General features: G+C 47.5%; 1 protein-coding gene across 1 annotated transcript; it reads right to left on the reverse strand.

Moving 5' to 3' along the window:
• Positions 1 to 1,665: 1,665 nt before the first annotated feature.
• ccdc69 (coiled-coil domain containing 69) lies at positions 1,666 to 22,434 on the reverse strand. The gene is made up of 9 exons (XM_023959421.2): positions 22,280 to 22,434; positions 14,861 to 14,912; positions 5,782 to 5,960; positions 5,613 to 5,700; positions 4,619 to 4,692; positions 3,743 to 3,844; positions 3,550 to 3,669; positions 3,381 to 3,478; positions 1,666 to 3,249 (listed from the first exon to the last, which is right to left on the reverse strand). Exons 1-9 carry the CDS (start codon positions 22,298 to 22,300, stop codon positions 3,081 to 3,083), a joined length of 903 nt encoding a protein of 300 aa, XP_023815189.1. The 5' UTR covers positions 22,301 to 22,434; the 3' UTR covers positions 1,666 to 3,080.
• Positions 22,435 to 27,172: the final 4,738 nt, after the last annotated feature.

Genomic DNA, 27,172 nt, shown 5'->3' on the forward strand with positions numbered 1-27,172 from the left:
ATCCTGTTTACGCTTTATATGTTACCCCTAGGAAACATAATCAGGAAACACAGCATTAATTTTCATTGTTATGCCGACGATACGCAGTTGTATTTATCCATGAAGCCTGACCAGAATGACCAGATAGAGAAACTGAACGCCTGCATCAGTGACATCAAGACCTGGATGACAATTAATTACCTCCTCTTGAACCCAGAAAAAACTGAGGTCATTATACTTGGTCCTAAAAACCTCAGAGATGCTCTGTCTGATCAGATAGTCTCCCTGGATGGTGTAAGTATAGCCCCCAATTCCACAGTTAGAAACCTTGGGGTTTTACTTGACCAGGATTTATCATTTAAGGCTCACATATCTCAGGCATAAGGGCTGCACGGTGGTGCAATGGTTAGCGCTCTTGTGAGACAAAAGCGCTAACCCCTCGCCCCTGGTTCAAGTCCCGGCTGGGGGACAGGAACCAGAACAACAATGGGGGACCTTTCTGTGTGGAGTTTGCATGTTCTCCCCCGTGCAGCGGTGGGTTTTCTCTGGGGTCTCCGGCTTCCTCCCACCATCCAATAACATGCTCATAGGTTAATTGTTTAATATAAATTGTCCATAGGTGTGATTGTGAGAGTGCGTGGGTGTGGACACTCCACCCTGTGACAGACTGGTAACCTGTCCACGGTGTCCCCTGCCTTCACCCACAAATGACCGGGATAGGCTCCAGCAGCCCCGTGACCCAGAAAGGGACAAAAAGATGAATGAATGATAAATTAATATCTCAGGCGTGTAAAATGCATTTTTCATCTGTGCAATATAAGTTCCTGCTCATTTAGACAGCAGTCAGTCCTCAGCTCCATGTTGTGTTGTTGGTGATGTTTGTTTACATCCTCAGAACGGAGTACCGGACGGGTCAGCGACTGGAAAACATCCCAAAGTCCTGGAGTCAAATTTCACATCTATTTTGGAGAAAAATGTTTGTGACGATGAAACGTTCAACTGAAATGTCCAGGAAACAAACGTTCAGGACGCATGCAGGCCTGACAGACCAGTTTAATGTCAAGACTGGTTTCCATGGGAACCATGACCCCCACCCTCCCCCCCATAAGACATAAATGAGGGGGCTTCAGGTGTAACCCTTGTGCTATCCTGTGACCCCCCTTCCATTGAGGTGTTCTCCCTACCATGATAAAGGTGGATAAAGGTGGAAAGATTTCATGTAATCCATGGACACCAGTGAAGATCACAAATCATTGAAGAAAAAAGGTTCAGACCACTGTCTAGTGGGTCTAGATGACCCACCTCCCAACGCTAAAGTGTCTAGGATAGCACAAGGGTTACAACCACCTGGTGAACACTGCCCCACAGCGGCGGACCACAGGCTCATAAAATGACGGAAAACGGAACCAGGGAGACACCAGCTGTCTTCTCCCGCCACCTACTGGCCACTTCTGGTATTAAACCTCTCAGATGCTTCCGTTCAAAACGAAAAGGGTTTGATTAGTGATCAGATGATTTCAATTCAACTGATGATGTCGATTTTATTTGTTAACTTATGTTTATGGCTGTTCTGACAGTTAACCTGGGTCGGGTCTGGCTGGACCCCGGATGGGGGGGCAGCATTGCAGCCACATGGCGCGCTGTCCAGTGGTGAACGTCACATTCACCCAAACATGACGACAACAATCACATATTTACAGTTTTTATTTGGTAAAACCAAAAATCAACACGATGGCGAAAAACGGCTGAACTTTTCTCCGTCAAGAAATCCAAAACATTTAAAGAAAAAACTCAGTCGACTGTGAGGACGAGACGAAATACTGGTTCTGGTCAGTTCTGCTGGAAAGTGCAGGTGCGTAACACCGGACCTGAGGAGCTGAACTCCACTGGGTTTCAGACGTTTGTAAAAGGCAAAAGTTGGGATTTGAGTCCTGAAGTAAACCGTAAAGAAGCTGCTTCTGCGTTTGCAGCAGCAGAACCAGCATTTGGCACCAACATGGTTCTTAATGTGCAAACCGAGGCCAGCTCTGCCACAGATCAGCAATCACATCAGCAATCACATCAGCAACGATCAGTGCTGTCATTACTGGAGGGATGGAGATCTGATGCTTCTCTATGATGATCTGTTTCCATGGAAACAACCTCCGTCACGCGTCCGTTAGAACTTACTTGAATGAACAAAGCCTGATGACATCACAGCAGATCTTCCTCCCCGCTCACATGGGATCGCCCTGAACCCTGAATGGTTTCTTCCAGGAGAGGTGTCGGCCCGTTCAGTCACCTCCAGGTAAACAGGTGAGCACAGGTGTGTTTGGTGGAGGGAGGGAAGATGCTCATGAGCAGAACCTGCAGTGATGCTGCTTCAAACTACAGATGTTGATGGTTCCAACCCGGAGCCGAGAACGGAGCCAGAGAACCAAAGAAAGGCAGGAGAACTGACCAGGTCATATTTGACCCGCGGACCCAAACGAGGAAATCACAAAACCACCGTTTGGATGAATTCAACGCTAGCAGCCGTAAAACAAACATCTTTGGCTTTTAGAGAAGATGACCAGAACCGTCTGCAGGTCTGCTCGTTACAGAGGTTCTGCTCCCTCCTCAGGAGACCGTCAGCGTCATGGAACCTGCAGAACAGAACCACGATCTGCAGATGAAAAAGCAGCTGAAGGACACGGACCGTGAGGAGAACCGTCTACAGGGAGAAGCCGCTGGAGAACGCCAAAACTAGACAAGAACTTCAAGCATCAGTCAGGAAATGACGCTTGGAGGCCCATCAGAAGTTCTTCATGAAGGAACCATCAGAGAAACTGTGTTCCGGACGGCGGCTGCACCGGATGATCCACTCACTTTTGTGTCACTTTCGTGTTGCCACGGCAACAGCCGTCTGCCGTCATTGTCTTCAGATGATGCCGTGGGTTTGATGGCCGTGCCGACGTTTCGGGAGCTAAAGCTCCAAAGACCTGAAGCGCTGAATGAACCCCCCTCCCCCACCCGCCCCAGCTGAGAAGAACAGACGCAGTTCAGTTGGTCAGCTTCAGACCCGAGTCCGCATGGCTCCGGCTCAGCGGCCGGGCCTGACCCGAGCCGCGGTGGGAGCCAGGTCACCGGGGGGCGATCTCCTGCATCATGGCGGGCAGGTGGATGCTGGGACACGACTCTCGATGTCTCAGCTTGAACACCAGCTGCTCCTTTTCCTGAGAGAGCGTCTGGTTGACCGTCATCTGCCTCTCCAGCGCCCCCTTCAGGTCCAGCTGCTCCTTGGTCAGCTGCCTGCGGAGCAGAAGTGGAGGTGGAGTTACTCTCCTGGAGGAGTTCCTGTGCTCCTCAGGAGTCTGAGGGAAACATTTGGTCTGGAGAACGCCACCAAAGCAGAACCACAAAACCAACTCAGAACCACGTACTGAATGAGGGTCTGGCAGTTGTCGATCCGCACCGTCAGGTCCTCGTTCTGCTGCAGAGCGTGGACCAGCTGGTCCTCCAGAGACTGGTTCTTCTCCATCTGGAGACCAGGAGGCAGGGCTCAGGAGGAGGAAGGTGTGAGGAGCAAAGCTGGGAGAAGCGGGAACGTACCAGGTGGTTCATCTGCTGCAGCTTCCTGCTCTGCTCCTGCACGCGCGCGCTCTTCATCTCTATCACAAACAGCAGCGACTCCTGCTCAGACTCCCAGAATGCACCTGGGCTGCCGCGCTCCTGGACAGGCACAGGAGAAACGCTGAAGCATCTTCACTTACGGAGCCTGTAGGTCCAGAAAAGGCTCCCTCACCTGGAGGTTCCTCTGGAGATCCTTCTTGAAGGTGGACTCTTCCACGCGGGTCTTCAGCTGGTTGTAGACCTGCAGCTCCGCCTCCAGCTCCAACACTCGACCCTGCAGCCACACCAGAACCGTGAAATCAGGTCAGGTTCTGACCACTGAGGACCGCGAAGGTCAGAATGTGCTGGGATGTGTCGTCTGAAAGCGCAGAGGGTCGAGGACCATCTCAGCGGCTGTCTGGGACCGAGTCCAGACCTGCAGAGATGGATCCCTCACAGCCGGAAGTCTGTTCAGGGTTCAAAACCCTCTTCCTCTCAAAACTCAGAGGTTCTGTCTGCTGAGAGCTTCAGCTGGAGATCATCAACCTTACAGTCTCCACAGCTCATGAAGAAGATGAGGGAGGAAGCATCAGAGCTGCTGTCCTCCGAGTCCAGGTCCATCCAGACCATCTCCCTCATCTTCATCATCATCGGTGGACCTGTAACCCTTCCAGTGAGGAAGAACTTTAGAGAAGTTTGGGTTTGGGCAGAAGAATTTTCTGAAGTTCCTTTCCATCAGAGGGTTTTCCAGATGTTCCTCTGGAACCTGGAGATGATCAAAGCTTCTGTTGGATCAGGAAGAACCTTCATCCTCTCTGTAGATGTTTCAGATGATGGATCTGACCCGACCCGACCGGTCTCCAAAGGTTTTCCTCTGAACAAAGGTCTTTCAGTCTGAATCTGAGGAAGGATCTGGAGAGTCCAGCTGCTACGAGGCAGATTAGGAGATCAATCCCAGCGGTTCCACGAACCCGAGCTCCGAGTGGCAGAACTTTAGGCTGCGTTTGACCCAAACCCCTTCAGGGAGAACTGAAGCTCAGAGAACTTGGATGTTGGTGGACGCGTTTACCTTCAGGACACTCTGGTCTGCGTGGAACTTCTCGGTCAGTCGGGTTTGGTCCTGTTGGTGTTTGTTCTGCAGCTCTGCAGGAAACAGAATCAGAATCAGTCGGTTCTGTTGTTCCTCCATCAGAACATCTGCAGAAAAGCAGATTGAAGGGTGGATCCGCTGTTCAGAGGAGAGGAGAACAGCAGAACGTCACGCATCAAAAGAAAATGAACCCGACTCCGTCCAGTGAGGTCTAAACCAGGGGGCGGGGCTAGAAGATTCTACATGGGGGGCAGGAGGAGGGCAGAAGACTTTGGAAGGGTGGCAACACACCAGAGTGGAAGACCATCAAAATAGAAAGGATGAAAAAAAGTTTCTAAGCAATTTATTATTGTTGTTTTAATTCCATTTTAAATATTTATTGTCATTTTTGCAATCCCTACAGAAGGGGGGGCAAACTTTTTTGTGTGGTTGGGGGGGGGGGGGGGGGTCCGCCCCTGGTCTAAATACTGAAATCATGATTCAATAATTAATCAGATGTTTAGTTATAATTAATTTAACGTCAATAAGATTAACTCGTTAAAGGAAAACCTTCATTTTCCACAGCTGGGGGGTGCAAGAGAACTTCAAAAACACTTCAAAGGAGATGAAAGTTAAAGTACATCCTAGCCACGCCCCCATCCCTTCATGTTTGTTAATTATAGACTGAAATGAAACAAAAAAAGACTAAAGAAAGCAAAAAACATCCAGTGGTTGAGTAAAAAGGTCTACGTTTGTGTTTTTGTACTCGACGCCACAATTCTGAACCAGAACCGGTCCGTAAGTTCCACCCCTGAACCGAACCAAAGTGAACCAAAACAAAAACATGACCCAAAAATGGAGATTTGACCCAAATGATGAAGAATGTCTGTTGATGCATCCCCACTAAATGTGAACGTCCAACAAAATGTTGGGTTTACACGGACAGAGACGACCTCGGGAGAAAGAACCTTCGGGTTTGGTTTTGGACTGGTACCTTGGACTCGCCTCTCGTGCTCCTCAGCAGCACAGGTGCTCTTCTGCTCATGGAGGACGTTCAGGTCGGCCGCCGTCTCCGCCTTCACCTGCAGGTCGGTGACAAGAACATCAATCTGAGATCAGCTGATGCGCTCACGCTGCGAAGACAACAAACTGGCCACGCCCACCTTGTCGAGGATGCTCAGCACTAGAGCGCACACTTCCTCATCGGTGTGCTGTCTCAGTAGCTCCGCCCTCCCCGAGCTCCCATTGGCCGAAAGCACTTCCTTTAAAATCTTCAGCTGCCACTCAAAGCGCTCCAGCTGCTTCTCCAGACAAACGTCCGGATGAGCCGACGCCCACCGACCTGCAGAGACACGCCCCCGTCAGCGCCGATCTGAGCCCGCCCCCAAACGCACCGAACCGGTGGTAATGCAGAAACACACACATGCCTAAACACACAAAAACGCTCAGAAAGAACTACACCCACAGAAACACACACACAGACACACCCAAACCTTTGGACAATCTCTGCAGGTTGTTTATGTTCATCTTAAATCTGAAAAAATAAAAACTTTTTTTTCATCCGAGAGAAAAACTTGAAAATCTGGGATTCACCTCACAGAAACCTACACTTTCTTATTTTTATAAGTAACCCAGAGCGGGGGATGAGGGGCGAGTCTGAACGGGTCTGGAGGTAAACAAATTCAGTATTATTCAGGAATGTGTGTGTGTGTGGGGGGGGGGGGGGGGGGGGGTGACAGCAAAACATCCGAATCCTTGAAAAATGTCAGAGTTCACCTTTCAGCCAAAAAAACAAGATAATCAGATTATGGAGTGAACACCCCCCACCCATGAAAATTCTTAGCGTTGGTAAAAACCAAATAAAACGTTTGATCATTTTCAGATCCTTAACCTCCTCAAACATGAACTTTGTGTTCATGGCAACGGCACAAAGTATGAGTTACACATCATAAGAAAAATCAAAGAAACTGAACAGGAGTTTGACAAACAAATTATGAAACCAAACATTTCATTACAACCAGAAAATCGGATCCACCAGATCACATCTGAGTTTCAGTCTACAGATCCACCAGATCACATCTCAAATTAGGTCTGCAACGAGGTCACTTGGCTTAATCGGGGGTTGGATCGTTGACACCCATTTCCTGTGACGTCATTTCCGGGTGAGCGTTTTCCAGTGTTAGTCGTGTTTGACCGCTGCTCTCTTCTTTGGCATTAGCCTGACTACTATTGCTTACTCTAAGGGTTATCTGGGTTAATATTCACATCTAGTACCTTTTATTAGCGAATTCACCACTGTTAAACCGCTTGCTGTTCACTTTTCTCATTTTGCTAAATAAACCACTTCTCTTTACCTAAACACTACTAGCCTTAGCTAACCTAGCATTGCCACCACTCCTTCCGCCTCTCCTCCTCTCTCCTGCCCCATGTGCCATATGTTTAGTGACGATCCTGCCTCCTTTAGTGAAGATAGGGGTAGGTGTGTTAAGTGTAGTCTTGTGTTAGACTTGGAGGCCAAGCTGGAGCAGTTAGAAGCGCGGCTCCGCACAGTGGAAGCTAAGCCGGCTAGCCAGGTCGTTACTCGTAGCGCGGGCCGCGCTACCAGGGCTAACTTAGCTAGCACCCCAGCGCCCTCCCAACAGCCGGGAGACAGTCAGGGGTTTGTACCGGTTGGGAGGAAACATAGTGCTAAACGCAAAAACTTAGAGCACCCGAGACTCCACGTTAGTAATAGGTTCTCCCCCCTCAGCGACACACCCGCTGAACACTCAACTCTGGTTATAGGCTCTTCTGAAGTTAGAAACGTGGAGCTCCCAGCGGCTACTGTCAGGTGTTATCCGGGGGCCAGAGTTGGTGACATCGAGGGGAACCTTAGGATGTTAGCTCAGAGTAAGTCCAGGTTCCGTCGAGTCGTGATTCACGCAGGCGGTAATGATGCCCGACGGAGACAGTCAGAGGTGGTTAAGTTAAACGTAACTTCGGTGTGTAAACTGGCTAAGACGATGTCCGACACTGTAATTTTCTCTGGTCCCCTGCCGAACTTAGTCAGTGATGAAATGTACAGCCGCTTTTCATCATTTAACCGCTGGCTTTCTAGATGGTGCCCAGAAAACGGCGTTGGTTTTGTGGATAACTGGAGCGCGTTTTGGGGGAAGCCCGGTCTCATGCGGAGAGACGGCGTCCATCCCACCCGGGACGGTGCCGCTTTTCTTTCTAGAAACATTTCTGCTAGCCTTAGTCTGTTAACCTGACAACACAGAGACGAGACCCGGGCGCAGAGCAGCAGTGTAAAACGCTCCTCTGAGCCTCCCTTAGGGTTAGTGCCGGTGCAAAACCCATGCAGGGAAAGTCAAGCAGGTCCGAGCTTTAGCTTATGTGCTGAAAGACAAATGAAAGGAGCGCGTCATAGAAACCTTACAGTGACAGACAGCAGTTCTCACAAGCAGAATTATGATGTAATTAAATGTGGTTTATTAAACATTAGATCCATTTCCTCAAAGTTCCTCTTAGTCAACGAGTTAATTACTGATAAAAACCTTAGTCTTTTAGCCTTAACAGAAACTTGGCTCCATCAGGATGACTATGTTAGATTGAATGAAGCAACCCCCCCCACTTATGCTAACTATCAGAAATCCAGGATTTCAGGGAAAGGAGGTGGTTTGGCAGTAATATCACAGTCTAGCTTACTTCTCAGCCCTAAAGTTAAAAATGCTTATAATTCATTTGAAAGCATCATATTGTCTATAAATCACCCAAACAGGAAGACTCGAAAACCTGTTTTACTCATAATTATTTATCGCCCCCCCGACCCATATTCAGAATTTTTAACTGAGTTTTCCGACTTCCTATCGACTATTGTCTTAGATTCTGATCAAATTATAATATTAGGGGATTTTAATATCCATGTTGATGACCCCAGTGACTGCCTAGGAAAGGCTTTTGCAGCTTTATTAGATGATGTTGGTTTCACCCAAAGTGTGAATGAACCCACTCACTGTCATAAGCACACCCTGGACCTTGTTCTAACCCATGGGATAGAGATCAGCCAGCTGAGTGTCCTTCCTCTTAACCCCATCATTTCTGATCACTTTCTGATTACCTTCCAGTTTACACTGGAACATCCTTCTGCCCCAGTGAATAAGAAACAGCTTAGAAGAACCTTAACTGACCGTTCTGTGTCTGAGTTTAAACACACAGTTCAGCCAGTACTTAGTGATATTCTGAGAAAATACTCTGAGACCAGCTCCCATAGTATCAGTCCTAGTATAAATGACCACTTTGTTAATGATGCCTTACAAGCCCTCAGGAGTACACTCCATGTTGTTGCCCCCTTGAAACCTAAGTTCGTCAGACAAAACCGAGTAGCACCGTGGTTTAACGCTGAAACTCGTTCTCTTAAACAAGAAACCCGTAAGTTGGAAAGAGAATGGCGCCGCTCCGGTTCAGAGCAGTCTCTGGATATCTGGAAACATAGCCTATTAAATTATAAAAAAGCTCTGCGTAGAGCTAGAAGCCAGTACTATTCAACCTTAATATCAGAGAATGGAAACAACCCAAGATTTCTTTTTAGCACTATTGCTAAATTAACTCGCAGTCAGAGCTCAGTAGAACCACATGTTCCTGTTTCTCTCAGCTCTGATGATTTTCTTACATTTTTCGACAGTAAAATCTCAAATATTAGACATAAGTTAAATCAAGTTATTCCTACTATCAGCCCAGAACAGGCTGAAGCGGTAGAAATGGAAGCATCCATAGAAACCTCTGTAACATTAGACTGCTTCACTGCTGTGGATCAAGCGGAAATAACATCAATTATTACGTCCTCCAAATCCTCAACGTGTCTGTTAGACCCAATTCCCACTAGACTTTTTAAAGAAACTTTTCCCCTAATTAATGATCCCATATTAACAATGATAAATGCCTCTCTGGAAACGGGTTACGTGCCACAGTCTTTTAAATATGCAGTTGTTAAACCTCTTCTGAAAAAGCCCAGTTTGGATCCTAGCATCTTGGCCAACTATAGACCGATATCAAACCTGCCCTTTATTTCTAAAATCCTAGAAAGAGTTGTAGTTAAGCAGCTTTACTGCCACCTACAGGACAACAGCCACTTTGAAGACTTTCAGTCGGGGTTTAGACCCCACCACAGTACGGAAACTGCACTAGTTAGAGTCTCTAATGACTTGTTACTGGCCTCAGAAAAGGGACTACTTTCTATTCTGGTCCTGTTGGACCTCAGTGCAGCCTTTGACACTATCGACCACGGTATTTTACTCCATAGATTAGAGCAGGACATAGGGATCAGAGGATCTGCTCTCCAGTGGTTTAAATCCTATCTGTCCCATAGGTATCAGTTCATTAATGTAAATGGACATTCCTCTCAGTGCACTCAAGTTAACTATGGAGTCCCACAGGGCTCAGTCTTAGGACCAATGCTGTTTACGCTTTATATGCTACCTAGGGTTGGGCGATGTCCCCTAAATTGGCCGTTGACGATGTTTGCTGTCAACCATCGGGATGGACGATGATATCGTCCGGGGGGGGGGCTATTTTTAAAATTTTCGTTCTTATATAATTGCTATTCGTTATTTTACTTTATTACTTTCTTTATTTTATTTCCCAATTAATGACTCATCCGCGATGATCCAATATAAACTGAGGGAAGTGACTTTAACAAAAAAAGTAACAAACAAAATAGAAAAGTGGTCCGCTCCTGCACTTAATTAGTGAAGTGGACCGGCGGAGCGCGGACTTACAGCTTTGTGTTTGATGGGAAGGGGGGGGGGGTGCTCTGTTACATGAGCGCTATGTGTGGGAGATTTAAGACTGCGATCCGTCCCGCAGCTCTAGGGGTACGAGCTACCGAACTCAGGACCGGGTCTAAATGTGTGTGTCTGAGCACAGCTCAGATCGTCAGCACACACACAGCGCTTTGGGGCGTTGTAAGCTTTAAAGCAGAAATGTCGCTCAGTCCTTAGAAACCGTTGAAACAATCACGTGGATTTGTGTTTCCAGTCGTGTCCCGACTAAATAAAGGCTGATGTTATCCCCAAATGTTTACGTGCAGCCAGGATCCAGATTGCAGCGCCTCCCAAAGCTAATGTTGTTAGCCCGTGTTAGCATACTGCTAATCCTGGCTTCTTTCCGGCTCCGTTCAGAAAAAGCACTGACCACACGGATTAAAATTCAAATGATGAGCGAACAGGTGTTTCATAATAACCGTAACATTATTAAAAGAATGTTTAGAAGATCGTCTCGTATATTACCGAGCTGACATGTCAATGTATATAGCTGCTCGGCGCTGTTTAACATTGTTTTGTATTGAATTGTTACATTCAATAAAGTTTGAAAAAAAAAATAACCGCTCGGCGGAACTCACATCCTCTTCCGGTTTTTAAACCCTACTGCGCGTGTGCGAATGATTTATTCCGACAGAAAGTGTGACCTTAGTGAACGTTTGTTATATTCTGAAAACATTTTTCTGGGCCCATCTACACGGTTGGATTGTAATCCGACCATTGATCCCATCAAGATATTTTTCACATGTAACCGCGGCTTATGACGTCGACTCGCAGCGTGGCGGGGGCGTGGCATCACGATGGTGTCTCTCCATCGGGATGTCACTCACCCATCACGATGGACGATGGTATCGTCCATCGGCACAACCCTAATGCTACCCCATGAAACATAATCAGGAAACACAGCATTAATTTTCATTGTTATGCACATGATATTATGGTTGGGCAATGTCCCTTAAATTGGCAGTTGACAATGTTTGCAGTAAACCATCGGGATGGATGATGATATCGTTGTTGTATAATTATTATTCGTTATTTCACTTTATTATTTTATTTTATTTCCCAACTAATGACTCATTCGCGGTGATCCAGTATAAACTGAGGGAAGTGACTTTAACAAAAAAATAGAATTAGAAAAGAAGTAGTCCGCTCCTCCCGCACTAAGTCAGGTGGACCGGTGGAGCGAGCGACCGTGTCTCTAGCAGAGCAGACGGACTTACAGCTTTGTTTGAGGGGAAGGGAGGATGCTTTGTTACATGTGGGATACTTATAGGCTGATGTTATTCCCACATATTTACGTTCAGCCTAGCTGCAGATTGCAGCATTTCCAGCATGGATTTTATGTTCATCAAAGGCTAAATGTTGTTAGCCCGTGTTAGCATCCTGCTACACGGGCTTCTTTCCGGCTCCGTTCTTCAACAGAAAAAGCAGTGACTACACAGATTAAAATTAAAATGATGAAAATCATCAATTATGAAAATGAGGCTTCATGATAACCATAAAAATAATAAAAGCATGTTTAGAAGATCATCTAACATATTACGGAGCTGACATGTCTATGTATGTAGCCGCTCGGCGGAGCTAATTTCCTCTTCCTGTATTTCAAACACTACTGCACATGTGCGAATGATTTATTCCATCCGAAAGTATGACCATGTGAACGTTTGTTATATTCTGAAAAAGTTTTTCTGGTCCCATTTACACGGTTGAATTCTAATCCAACCATTGATCGATCAAGATATTTTGTTCATGTAATCACGGCTTACGGTGTCTCTCCATCGTGATGTCAGTCACCCATCACGATGGACAATGGCATCGTCCATCAGCACAACCCTAGATGTGTTCTATTTATCCATGAAAACTGACCAGAATGAGGATATAGAGAAACTGAACGCCTGCATCAGTGACATCAAGACCTGGATGACAATTAATTACCTCCTCTTGAACCCAGAAAAAACTGAGGTCATTATACTTGGTCCTAAAAACCTCAGAGATGCTCTGTCTGCTCAGATAGTCTCCCTGGATGGTATAAGTATAGCCCCCAATTCCACAGTTAGAAACCTTGGGGTTTTACTTGACCAGGATTTATCATTTAAGGCTCACATATCTCAGGCGTGTAGAACCGCCTTTTTTCACCTGCGGAATATTGCTAAGATCAGAAATCTACTTTCTAAGAGTGATGCTGAAAAACTCATCCATGCATTTGTTACGTCTAGACTGGATTACTGTAACTCCTTGTTAGCAGCGTGTCCTAAGAGTTCCTTAAGAAGTCTCCAGCTTGTTCAGAACGCAGCAGCTAGATTGTTAGCTGGAACCAGCAGAAGAGATCACATCACTCCTGTGTTAGTTTCACTTCACTGGATCCCAGTTGATTCTAGAATCTAGTTCAAGATCCTCCTGTTAACCTATAAGGCCTTACATGGAATGGCCCCGTCCTATATTAAGGACCTCATAGTCCCTTACCATCCAATCAGAACACTGCACTCACTAAATGCAGGACTGCTTGTGGTTCCTAGAATTAATAAAAGTACGGTTGGAGGTAGAGCGTTTAGCCACCAAGCCCCTGTTTTATGGAATAAACTCCCAGCTCATATAAGAGAGGCCGACTCAGTTTCTACATTCAAAGCTAGACTGAAAACATTCCTCTGTGGACAGGATTATTGTCAGACTAGTTAGTATTCAGAGATTATTTAACTTAATGTTAGTTTGTTTAAATTAAACTTAATAACAATAACTATTTGTTTTAAAGGCTGCTAGAAGTTGAAGCTGGGGTAACTATGGTGCTCTGGGGTTCTGTCTTCTTTTCTCATCTACTTCTACCCTTCCTCTCCTCTATTCTTGATCATTATTCATCATTTAGTTCTCCATGCCTCTGTTTGGTGCAGTGATTCATGTATTGTCCCTCTTTTCCTCTTTCCCCTCCTGGGGAGTGGAAGTGCTTCCAGACTCCAGTTGGTTCATCCGTGCTCCAGTTCCTGACCGAGTACCTCGTCTCTGCTCCTGCTCCTACACCTGGCTGTGGTTCCTGTCTCCGGCTCGACTCGCGCCTTTGACTGTCCCCCCAACCACAGCTGGATGAAGCTCGTCTGCTGGACTTTAAATATGTAGTTATAGATTTAGATAAGTTAATTCTTCTCTATGAGTTCTGGTAAATCGCCTGTCCGTCCTGGGGGAGGATCCCTCCTTCATGTGGGCACCCCTGAGGTTTCTTTGTTTTTTCTGGAATCCGTTTATTTTTTGTTTTTCCTTACAGAGAAGGGGGGTCTAAGAGCAAGGAGATGACCAGTTTAGTTTAGTCAGTTTGTTAGTTCATTCTAGTATTTTCATATTGAATTCTATGTATTTATGATCCTTCTGATTTTATCTTTCACTTTTTCAATTAATGATACAAAGCCAATTGAGACGACTGTTGTGAATTTTGGCTAAACAAAAATTGAATTGAATATCCACCAGATCACATTTAAAATCAGGTCTACAGATCCACCAGATCCCATTTGAGAAAAAAATCTACAGATCCACCAGATCACATCTGAAATAAAGTCTGCAGATCCACCAGATTACATTTGAAATAAAGTTGGCGGGTCCACCAGATCACATTTGAAATAAAGTCGGCAGATCCACCCGATCACATTTGAAATTAGGTCCTCAGATCCACCAGATCGCATTTTAAATAACGTCCGCAGATCCACCAAATCACATTTAAAATCAGGTCTGTATATCCACCAAATCACATCTCAAATTAGGTCTGCAGGTCCACCAGATCACATTTGAAATGAGGTTTTCAGATCCACCAGATTACATCTGAAATCAGGTCTACAGATCCACCAAAGCACATCTCAAATTAGGTCTGCAGATGTACCAGATCACATTTGAAATGAGGTTTTCAGATCCACCAGATCAGATTTAAAATAAAGTCTACAGATCCACCAGATCACATTCGAAATGAATTTGGCAGATCCACCAGGAGGTCAAATGTGAAATCAGGTCTGTAGATCCACCAGATCACATTTGATCAGTTGGCTTACCGTTTTAGCAAACATAATCTAAAGTAGGTGAAGATTGAAATGTCAGAAAAGATTACATTAATCCTCAATGTGCCAAATAAAAAATAAATCCAGTCACAAAGAAAAAGATCAAAACCAAAATGAACTAAATTTCGTTTGTAGATCTAAAGTTTTTTTTTCGTTGAGCTTATCAGACGTACAAGACTTTTCTTTTGAAAGTGAGCGTAGAAAACACACTTCCTGGTTGTTTATTGTGAAATAACCTTCTAAGTGAACCAAAGTTGATGTGTTTGGTGTCATTTCTAAAGAACAGACTGATCACCAACAGCAGCAGAGATATTTCATTCTTTAGGAATGTGAGGAAAACAGGAAGTGACATCACTGTGGTCAAAGGCCAGAAAAACCGCCGTCTGAACGATGACGTTTCCGTAGGAACTCACCTTCATCTCTGCGGCTGCTCTGACTCCTCCTCTCTGCTTTCCTGCCTTTCTTCTGTCAACACAGAGAATCAGAAACTGAATATTTGACACTTTCCTACACATGAATGCCCCCCAACTCAACCCCCCCCCCAACCCACCAGAAAAGGAAAAGTTAGTAGAAACCAACAGGAAGTTCTCTCCAAGGCTTTTAAACACATTTGTCGGTTCTGTTGTGATCCAATAAAGAGCTCTGGTATCAGATATCCGACCCCCACCCCCCAAGTGAAAAACATCAATTAACAATCTGAACAAAAAACACTGTTCTAAACGCACAACTCAAAGAAATCAACACAATTTCAGATCTAGAAGATCTAGTTGAGTTATGGCTGGATGGTGAAACTATGACAGTGTGTGTGTGTGTGTGTGTGTGTGTGTGTGTGTGTGTGTGTGTGTGTGTGTGTGTGTGTGTGTGTGTGTGTGTGTGTGTGTGTGTGTGTGTGTGTGTGTGTGTGTGTGTGTGTGTGTGTGTGTGTGTGTGTGTGTGTGTGTGTGTGTAGTCGTGTTCGTATCATGTAACGGTTGTTGTTTTCATTCCTGCAGTCATGCGATGTCTGGAACATGTGACAAACACGCTTCAGGATGGAACCGTGTGGAAACGTTCAGGACCGACGCTTTAGCGCCGTTTTCTGCACAACCTCTGCAGGAACACACGTGCACACAAAGTACACAAACATGTACACACACTCTGCTCTAAACACCAACTTATTTTAAACTGTGAGCTGAACCCAGACATATTCCTGCTTCAGCCTCGTAAAAAGAAGCCGCTCTCAGGAGGAGGAGGAGCAGGAGGAGGAGCAGGAGGAGGAGCAGGAGGAGTCCTGGTGGGGCCTCGGCTGTTTTAAAGGCTATAAATCAGAGCTGAGGCTCCGCTTGTCTGAACGTCACGTCGCAGAAATGCTCACCTCACAGCAGAGCGGCTGCAGTGCCCCAATTGGCTAATATTAAGTTCAGGGGGCGTGGCTAAACGTCAGTGGACTGCTGTGGATGGAGCGGTCTCCAGGATGAGGACAGGTTGGAGCAGATCCAGAACAGACGGATGCTCCTCAGGAGGCGTGGTGGTCGTGTTCAGGAACAGATTCTCCTCCACGTCGTTCAGGAAAATCCTTTTCCATCCTAAACTAAACTGGAGTTTTACTGGACTTCTGTGGAGTCAGAACTTCCTTCAGGTCCTTTGACATGAACCCGTTTGATGTTCCTGTTGAAGCGGCGTTCGCTTGATCAGTTTCTTCACGAGTCCTGAGATGTTCCTCTGCACGTCATCTGCAGAAACATCTTCATCTTCCTTCCTTCCTTCCAGCAGGACCTTTGACCCCAGCTTCTCCAAAAACAGGATGAAACATCTCCAGAAGGTCTCCTCAGCTGCAGCCTCCATTTTTGACCTGGCGACCTTTGACCTGCCATCATGCCTTCCTGTGAGGAGTGGAGCCAAAGCTCCTGTCGGTTGGTTGGAGTTCAGACTCTCTAGAAAGAGAAGTTCTCCTCTGGAGGATCCTCGGGGTTCTGGGCTGCAAACCAGCAGCAGAAGTTCTGGGGTGTGGCTCTGTGAAGTCCTCAGGTCCAGACGGGCCTTCTGTCTGGAGGACAGATGTTCCCACCAGTGACATGATGCACGGTCAAACCAGCAGCTAAGTCTGTTAGACCAGATGAAGGTCCAGCAGCCAGACGAGGTCTACATGGAACAGTCCAGACCTGAATCAACCAGGAACAGCTTCAAACCAACAGCTGCTGGAGCTCAATAGACCGTCAAGAGGGTCCTTGACCAGAGTCACGGGGGCTAAAAAAAAAAAAGGAACAGAACCACAGAATCAGGCCTGGATGGAATAAAGTCCGTTTGGGTTCAGAACTTCTCCAAAGATCTGCACCAACGCCTCAATTGAGCCGTTTTACTTTTTCACTCCAGGTTTCAATTCTTTTCTTCTTGTTTGATCAATCAAATGTGAGTAAACCTACAATAAAAAAGCTGCTATACGGCTAGCATGTTTATTTGTCTTTGGTTAGCATTTAGAATTTGGCTCCGCCCACAAACGTCTTTCAGGTTCAGCAGCATTCTTCCTGTTCTTTCTCCTCATCTCTTTAAAAAGCCTCCATGCTCACAATAACAAGAGCTGCAGTTCCTCCAACGACCACTGGAGGCTCCAGGTCCAACTTGAAACGGGTTTGATGACGTCCAAATGTTGGTTTGTTTGTTTGTTTGACATTTGTGTTTGTTTTTTTGTTTGTTTTTTCGTTGTGAATCCTTTTCATCCCTTTTTTGAAACGGAGCAGAATTTGGGTGCCGTCACCTGGATCCCTGGAGAACCCAACAGGCTTGTTCTGGTCTGGTTCTATTTTCTGCAGAAACGTACTTGCGTCATCGTAAGACCTTCAGAACAGCGTTCAATCGCAGCATTCTGGACACACCAACGCCATAAACGGCGCCGCCTTCTCTGTCAGAGGAAACACCTGGAAAGGTGTGAGCCTGAAACAGGAGCCCGGATTCCTGTGAGTCACTCATGACTCGGCATGACTCAGCGTTTGGCTGAGGAACTGCAGACTGTGCTGCGGTCAGACGCTGGGGCATGCGACCGCAGTCTGCTGCTAATCTCAGCTAATCTCAGATTTACTTTGAAGTTACACAACCTGCACACAAACATCACAACGACTGCTCCTCCAACGGCAGCAGCTGCATCCAACCCCGTAGGACCCCGTAGGACCCCCATCCAACCCCGTAGGACCCCCATCCAACCCCCATCCAACCCCCATCCAACCCCGTAGGACCCCCATCCAACCCCATCCAACCCCCATCCAACCCCATAGGACCCCCATCCAACCCCGTAGGACCCCCATCCAACCCCATCCAACCCCCATCCAACCCATAGGACCCCCATCCAACCCCCATCCAACCCCGTAGGACCCTCATCCAACCCCGTAGGACCCCCATCCAACCCCATCCAACCCCGTAGGACCCCCATCCAACCCCCATCCAACCCCATAGGACCCCCATCCAACCCCCATCCAACCCCATAGGACCCCCATCCAACCCCGTAGGACCCCCATCCAACCCCATCCAACCCCCATCCAACCCCGTAGGACCCTCATCCAACCCCGTAGGACCCCCATCCAACCCCATCCAACCCCATAGGACCCCCATCCAACCCCGTAGGACCCTCATCCAACCCCGTAGGACCCCCATCCAACCCCCATCCAACCCCGTAGGACCCCCATCCAACCCCATAGGACCCCCATCCAACCCCATCCAAACCATAGGACCCCCATCCAACCCCGTAGGACCCCCATCCAACCCCCATCCAACCCCGTAGGACCCCCATCCAACCCCGTAGGACCCCCATCCAACCCCCATCCAACCCCGTAGGACCCCCATCCAACCCCGTAGGACCCCCATCCAACCCCCATCCAACCCCATCCAACCCCGTAGGACCCCCATCCAACCGCATCCAACCCCGTAGGACCCCCATCCAACCCCATCCAACCCCGTAGGACCCCCATCCAACCCCGTAGGACCCCCATCCAACCCCGTAGGACCCCCATCCAACCCCATCCAACCCTGTAGGCCCCCCATCCAACCCCATCCAACCCCGTAGGACCCCCATCCAACCCCGTAGGACCCCCATCCAACGCCGTAGGACCCCCATCCAACCCCATCCAACCCCATAGGACCCCCATCCAACCCCATCCAACCCCCATCCAACCCATAGGACCCCCATCCAACCCCCATCCAACCCCGTAGGACCCCCATCCAACCCCGTAGGACCCCCATCCAACCCTGTAGGACCCCCATCCAACCCCATCCAACCCTGTAGGACCCCCATCCAACCCCATCCAACCCCGTAGGACCCCCATCCAACCCCATCCAACCCCGTAGGACCCCCATCCAACCCCGTAGGACCCCCATCCAACCCCGTAGGACCCCCATCCAACCCCATCCAACCCATAGGACCCCCATCCAACCCCCATCCAACCCCGTAGGACCCCCATCCAACCCCGTAGGACCCCCATCCAACCCCCATCCAACCCCGTAGGACCCTCATCCAACCCCGTAGGACCCCCATCCAACCCCATCCAACCCCGTAGGACCCCCATCCAACCCCAATCCAACCCCATTCAACCCCGTAGGACCCCCATCCAACCCCATCCAACCCCGTAGGACCCCCATCCAACCCCGTAGGACCCCCATCCAACCGCATCCAACCCCGTAGGACCCCCATCCAACCCCCATCCAACCCCGTAGGACCCCCATCCAACCCCGTAGGACCCCCATCCAACCCCGTAGGACCCCCATCCAACCGCATCCAACCCCGTAGGACCCCCATCCAACCCCCATCCAACCCCGTAGGACCCCCATCCAACCCTGTAGGACCCCCATCCAACCCCATCCAACCCTGTAGGACCCCCATCCAACCCCATCCAACCCCGTAGGACCCCCATCCAACCCCGTAGGACCCCCATCCAACCCCGTAGGACCCCCATCCAACCCCATCCAACCCTGTAGGACCCCCATCCAACCCCATCCAACCCCGTAGGACCCCCATCCAACCACAGCTTTCACGGATCCTCAGAGACTCACGGGTCGGATGTCCGTCCGGACTCAACCCCGGTCCTTCATCATGATTCAGTGAAGGACATGAGGGAATCACGCCGATTTGAAAATATCAGCCAGATTTTTCTAAATCTAAACTATTTCCAGCAGATTTGGATTCTTTTCTCTATTTTTTAAAGACAATAAATGATTGGAGGCATTTGAAGCTCCTGCAGACGTTTCCACGCCGTTTTTCTTTCATTATTTTAGGGTGCGTCCTGATTGGCTGCCGCCTCTCATGTCACTGCAGAATGGAATCATATTGCAGAGATGATCGTTGTTTTTCAACCTATGAGAGAAAAGTGGGAGGAGTCCTACGGCCTTAAAACATCAATAATTCCTGATTTCACCAGATCCAGCTCACTTTGAGGAACGGACTCCAGCGAAAAAACGAGTGACGACCGTCTCTGTGACGCTTCGACGGTTAAGAATCGCTCTGGAGAAAGACGTGGGAGGAACCAGGGAACGTCCCGGATCAGCTGATGGGACAGGAAACGTCCCGGATCAGCTGATGGGAACAGGAAACGTCCCGAATCAGCAGATGGGAACAGGAGACGTCCCGGATCAGCTGATGGGACAGGAAACGTCCCGGATCAGCTGATGGGAACAGGAGACGTCCCGGATCAGCTGATGGGACAGGAAACGTCCCGGATCAGCTGATGGGAATAGGAGACGTCCCGGATCAGATGATGGGAACAGGAGACGTCCCGGATCAGCTGATGGGAACAGGAAACGTCCCGGATCAGCTGATGGGAACAGGAAACGTCCCGGATCAGCTGATGGGAACAGGAAACGTCCCGGATCAGCTGATGGGAACAGGAAACGTCCCGGATCAGTTGATGGGAACAGGAAACGTCCCGGATCAGCTGATGGGAACAGGAGACGTCCCGGATCAGCTGATGGGAACAGGAGACGTCCCGGATCAGCTGATGGGACAGGAAACGTCCCGGATCAGCTGATGGGACAGGAAACGTCCGGGATCAGCTGATGGGAACAGGAAACGTCCCGGATCAGCTGATGGGAACGGGAGACGTCCCGGATCAGCTGATGGGAACGGGAGACGTCCCGGATCAGATGATGGGAACAGGAAACGTCCCAGATCAGCTGATGGGAACAGGAAACGTCCCGGATCAGCTGATGGGACAGGAAATGTCCCAGGTCAGCTGATGGGATAGGAAACGTCCCGGGTCAGCTGATGGGACAGGAAACGTCCCGGATCAGCTGATGGGACAGGAAATGTCCCAGGTCAGCTGATGGGAACAGGAAACGTCCCGGATCAGCTGATGGGACAGAAGACGTCCCGGATCAGCTGATGGGAACGGGAAACGTCCCGTATCAGCTGATGGGACAGGAAACGTCCCGTATCAGCTGATGGGACAGGAAACGTCCCGAATCAGCTGATGGGAAGAAGAAACGTCCCGGATCAGCTGATGGGAACGGGAAACGTCCCGGATCAGCTGATGGGAACGGGAAACGTCCCGTATCAGCTGATGGGAACAAGAAACGTCCCGGATCAGCTGATGGGAACAGGAAACGTCCCGGATCAGCTGATGGGACAGGAAACGTCCCGGATCAGCTGATGGGAACAAGAAACGTCCCGGATCAGCTGATGGGAACAGGAAACGTCCCGGATCAGCTGATGGGACAGGAAACGTCCCAGATCAGCTGATGGGAATAGGAGACGTCCCGGATCAGCTGATGGGAACAGGAGACGTCAGTTTGGAGCCGTCAACCGTCCTGATGTTTCCGGCTGGATTCTCCTCGGGGCTAAATCTGAATCTGAATCTGCGTTGTTCATCGTGGACTCTGATTGGTTGGGAGGAGCTCACCTGTGTTGCTCAAAGACCGACGTTTCTGCAAACCGGAGGTCCTCGCCGCATTTTTGTTGAACGGAACCATCAGTGGATCTGTGGAGCTAATCAGAACCAGAACAAGAGGAGAACTCTGAAGAACCATCACCATCTGGACATGTTTTCTGCAGAGTCCTCAGAAAACCTGAAGAACCGCCTGCAGGAGGCTGGAACCAACAAAGGAGCTCCAGAACTGTTCCCAGCTCAAGTGTTCAAGTCCAAGAACCGGCTCTGCCGGCGGGCCGCTACACGAACACCAGACTGAACTGCTGCACCACTTCCTGCTTCTGCTCGAACCTTTAGTTCTGCGCTCCCTCACTACTTCCTGTCTCAAACGGACGAGAAAGGTGGCAGAAGAAGAAGACCGCCGTCATCGGCCCGCAGAACCTCCAGAGGTTCTGAGGTTCATCAGGAAGTGGACTTTGGAGCAGACAGGAGGAGGAACGGCTGAGGAGACTGAGACCACAGAGGAGGTGAGACGTTCATGACCTCTGCACCCCCCCCTCCCCCTCCAGACTTCAGCTGATTCAGAACCAAACCAGAACATGGGTCACCTGGTACCGGTTCTAGACCTGATCCGGCTCAGGCTGGGTGACCTTCAGAGGTCCGACCCCGTACCGCCCAGAACCCCCGCGGGGGGGCCTGCAGCTCAACGCAGGACCAGGAGGAACCCGCGTCCAGCTCTGACGCAGCCGGAGGAGCTGCGGGGTCAATTCCCATGACCGACCCGGTGGGTCAAAACCTTCAGAACCGAACTCGAACCAGACACGGGAGGGGGGTTACCGCCAGCAGGTAAGCGGGCCTCCGACGGTGTTCGGGAAGCGGGGGGTGGGGGGGCACAGATTACAAACAGATGCTCGTGACGCCGCTCCTCCGCGGGCCTCCGTTCCTCCCGCGCGCTCCGCAGAGCCGCGGTTCTACCGGAACCGCTCCTCCGGGTCCGGAACTCCTCACCTTACTGTGGCTGCAGCCCATTCCTCCGCCGGCCGCCGCGGGTTCGAGTCCTCCGCCGCCGCTGCGCCGCTCCTCAAACTTTCAAACCGGACCAAAGAAACTCTGACGCTGGGGGCGGAGCTTACTGATGATGCCTTCGAAGACAGTCCGTAACTTTCGGCACCAGTGGGTTTTATTTTTCAATGGAATCACCTCAGAGCTCAGTGATTCCGGGTTCTTCCGTTCTAATGATCCAGGGGAAAAATAAAGAGAACACGAACCGGTTCAGTTCCTCCAGACACGTCCACAAAGGAGCGAGCGGGCCGGGAACGGTTTCCAGTGAACTGACACGAAAATGCTGTTCTGGAAAGATGGGCAAAACACACAGAACAGTGCCGAACAAAATCAACCATAGCAGAACCAGAGACGATCCAAAACAGAACCAGAGCAGAACCCAGACGTCAGAGTTCATAAAACACTTCGATGGAGCTGAAATCACTTCAAATATTAAAGCAGGATGTAAAAACATAAAAGAGACCAAACTTCAAAAACTGGGACTAGAAAGACCAGATCCAAGTCCGAACGGTCTGGTTTCTGCTGAGTACATCCGTCCTTTAGGAATCTGAATGATGAATGTTTCTTTTGAATAAAACTTGTGACTCAAAACTAAAAACTCCAGGACTTCAGAATTTAACTGTATTTTCCGACATCACGTAAAGGCAGCTACATTTCAAACGGACATGCGCAGTGCGCTCTTTTCACTTGAAAAACACGTGATCACTTAAAAATGATCATTTATTGAAGTATTTTTCAGTTAAAAATTAGAAAAGCTGCTTTTATATTTATTTTGTTATCAGATGTCACGTGATTGAAAGAACTTTTAACCTCTTCCGACCTGCGTCCGCGTGCGTGCGTGCGTGCGTGCGTGCGTGCGTGCACATCACATTTTGGGTTCTGCTGCCACAGTTGTCCATTCTGCTTAAGCGGGACTCTGCGGGTGCGTGTGTCCAGGGTTCGATCATTCTGGGCCTCAAAAGCTTCAGAGGTCCAGTTTCTATGATTCAACTTCAGAACATCAGCCGTAGCTGCGTCTACCTGGACAAAAGTCATCAGATTGAACGTCTGATCAGAATAAAACGCGTCATGTAAACACGCCGATCAGAATACTCAGACCCGATCAGCCCCAAAAGTTCTGGAGAAAGGTGGTTATGCCGATTCTTGATCCGATCGTGGTGCATACACTCTAAAAAGAGTATCTGGGCTGTAGTTGGAAAGAACGTTTTTACGTTGTTCTAACTTAATTATTTAGTTTGGTGAAAATAAATCAGTATTTTGGGTTCATTCAACTTAAAAATAACACGTAGTTGTCTGACATAGTTATTTTACTTTCAAAAAAGTCGGTGCAACTTTGGCGTGAATGCGTCATGATGTCATAACGTAAGGCAGTGCTGGGGAATTGTGGGATACCATTTTCTTTGCCTCTCTGGGCAGATTGGGGTCTAAGTGTGAGTTTTTGTCCATTTTCTGTCCGTTTTGTTGTCTAGCTGTTTTACTCTGAACGAGTTATTTAAACTGTTATGTTTATTTCTTTCTGCACCATGTTAGAGCTTGATAGAGGATGATGACCAAACCGCTTGTGCGATGAAACATGGGACGTTCCAATGTTAAGGGCAGAGTTCACGACACGTGAACTGCTGGCCTGCAATGCCAGACATTTCTGGGTCATCCATGTCTTTGAAATGAAAATATCAAGAGCCATTGGTTGAAACTTTTGAACAACGTGTCATTTTAAATTGTATAAACAATTTTATAAACAACGCTCCTACACCTGGCTGTGGATCCTGCCTCTGGCTCATCTCTGGCTCGTCTCTGCTCTGTACCTGACCGAGTACCTCGTCTCTGCTCCTGCTCCTACACCTGGCTGTGGTTCCTGTCTCCGGCTCGACTCGCGCCTTTGACTGTCCCGATAACCACGGCTGGATGAAGCTCGTCTGCTGGACTTTTATATATGTAGTTGTAGATTTAGATAAGTTAATTCTTCTCTAAGATTTCTGGTAAATCGCCTGTCCGTCCTGGGGGAGGATCCCTCCTTCATGTGGGCACCCCTGAGGTTTCTTCGTTTTTTCCGGAATCCGGTTTTTTTGGGAGTTTTTCCTTACCGCGAAGGGGGGTCTAAGGGCAGGGATGCCAGTATAGCTTAGTCAGTTTGTTAGTTCATTTTAGTATTTTTCTATTGAACTCTTTGTATTCGTGATCCTTTTGATTTCATGTTTTACTTCGAAGCCCATCGAGACGACTGTTGTTGTGATTTTGGGCTGTACAAATAAAATTGAATTGAATTGAATTGAAAACACATTTTTAATTTTTTCTTAAGTTAGATCAACTTATCAAATTGAGTTGGATAACCATAAAAAATTGAGTTGGATCAACTTTTTTCTTTTTAGAGTGTAGAAACAGTTTATTGTGGCGGATGTAAATGTTTGTTATACCGGATAAAGTTTTTCTGGGCCCATGTACACAGTTCAGTTCTGATCCGATCTGTGATCCAAACAAAGATATTTTTCACATAGAACCGCGGTTCATGATGAAGATCATCTGTTCAGGTCAAACTGGCTGGATCCTCCCAGCCTGAGTTTGTTGTCATGGTAACTAGTCTCTGAAGCTCACCTGGTTCCAGTTTACCAGAAGAGGGTCTCATATCGAATTACATAAATGCCAAAAATTGAAAGGGCGTAAAGACAACTAAGCGGGCGTATTTAGAAGCTGAGTGAGTGAACCTTACAACTGTGATGGCGCAATTCTAACCAAGCGACCCCGTATTTTACAACTGAAGGGCTGAAATCCTAACTGAGCAGTGATCCTGCTCCGTCAGTTCTCCTTTGCGCCCTCACCTGGATTTACGCTCAGTGTTATGGGGGCGTTTTTGTCACTTGGGGGCGGTATTCAGGGGTGTGTTTGTCACTTAGGGGCAGGAACCTTTCTGGTTGATCTGATTGGCTGAAATTTGCATGCCAAGCAGCGGGGCGGGACTTTCATTTTGGGGCTTTAATAGAAATCGAACGGCGGCTGTAACGTGGATTAAAAGCATTAAAACGGTAACAAATGCAGTGAATTTCACATGAGAAAAACCTACAGCACAAATAAACCCGCTGCACTTTCTTACCTTAGTTTTGGGTCGTTGGTTAATGTTTTAATCCACGTTACATCCGCGTTTTTTTTCTATGATTGCCTCTAACAGGGGGGGGGACAAACAAGTTTGACACAAAGAGCTGATATTTCTAACTCTGATAGTCAAAGAGTCACACCACACACTGACCTGCCAGACAGACACACAATTACAGCCATATTATTTCCCATAACTCCCTCCTCTCCTTAAAACAGCACTGGATTAAACAGCGCCGTTTCAGTTTAGTGTTTTTTCTGTGTTTAACGTAAACACACATACCGGTGAAACGTGCACGCTGGTGTGTTTAAAAAAGGCAGCGAGCGCAAAACTGAGTTGGTTGTGATTTATTTTTTCAGTCATCAATCAGCATTTCTAATCCATCAAAGTCCTCATCTTCTGCATCTGGAACAGCTGGACTACATCTCCATCAGACACGCCGGCTTCCCTTTCCTCATCATCAGAGTCCGTCTCTTTGCTATGCGGCTCCAAAGAACAGTGAAAGCAGACGCCTCAGGCCAAGTTTAAGTCCTGCAGTCCCAAAGTAACTCGCCGGCGCTGCATCCCGGTAAGGGGGGAGGAGGATGGCTCTTTTCACGGTCATCTGCTGGAAGTAGCAGCGCTGACCCTCCAGTCGATCTTCCAACACAGGCCTTTCCTTTTTCGCGGAAACTCAGCTGCTGCTGCGTCTACTTGTCTTGTCGGAGTTGGTTTTCCAGCGTCCTCACTTCCGAACCATAGATTCATTATTTTAAATTCTCTGGGAGCTGAATGAAAATCAATAATCTTACAAAAAATCATAAAACTATTATAAAGCATGTTATTGTTACAATACATATTTTGTAGGAAAGTCCATCTTCATTTTATCTTGTTTCATATACTTTTTCAAATTTTAATAGATATGAATCATGACTAAAGTTATCAGTTACTTGACATGACCTTATTGTCATACTAAAATAAAGATTGTCAATAGTTCACTTTGTATATTTATAGGAATTTTTCATATTTACAAATGGATCAGATTTGGTCAAAAATCCTCAATAGCTCTGAAGGTGCCAGAATTATTTTTTTTTTTTTTTGCATAATCTTTATTTTAGTAGGAAAATATAATATAATAAAATAAAATAAGGTCATGATTAGTCAGTACAGGAAGTTTTGTGTCACTAACTACAGCATCTTCAAAGCCATTGAGCATTTTTGACCAAATCTGATCAATATTTTAATATGAAAAATTCCTTACAATAAACGTGAATTATGACATAATATTTATTGCAGTAGGACAATAAGGTCATGATTAGTCAGTACAGGAGGTTTGGTGACAGAAGCTTTAGTATCTTCAGAGCTATAGTGCATTTATGTTATGATTCATATCTCTATTAAATTTTAAGAACTATAAGCAATAAAATAGAGGTTGACTTTCTAACAAAATTTAGTATAATAAATAATAATGTAGCATGACTATGCTGACGAGTCTTCATTACCAGTTCATATAAATATAGACATTTATTCGCTTTTTAAAAGTTCACTGATTTTTACAGAATGCTGTTTCACAGAGGTTGCACTTTATTGACGGTCCCTTGGCAGCCGGCTCGCTGCTCTGTTTGCATTCACAGCTTGAAACGAACAATTCTGATTAAAAGGCAATAAAAACGATCTTCTTTCTGTAAAAATGCTTTTGTAGTTCACTCTCTGTGTTAATACAAAATGAGTGAGATACTTGCTGACACATTTGAACGTTTATCAGAAGAGTT

Source organism: Oryzias latipes, chromosome 10 (assembly GCF_053564925.1).
Source record: "Oryzias latipes strain Hd-rR chromosome 10, Olatipes_Hd-rR_3.1".
NCBI lineage: Eukaryota > Metazoa > Chordata > Actinopteri > Beloniformes > Adrianichthyidae > Oryzias > Oryzias latipes.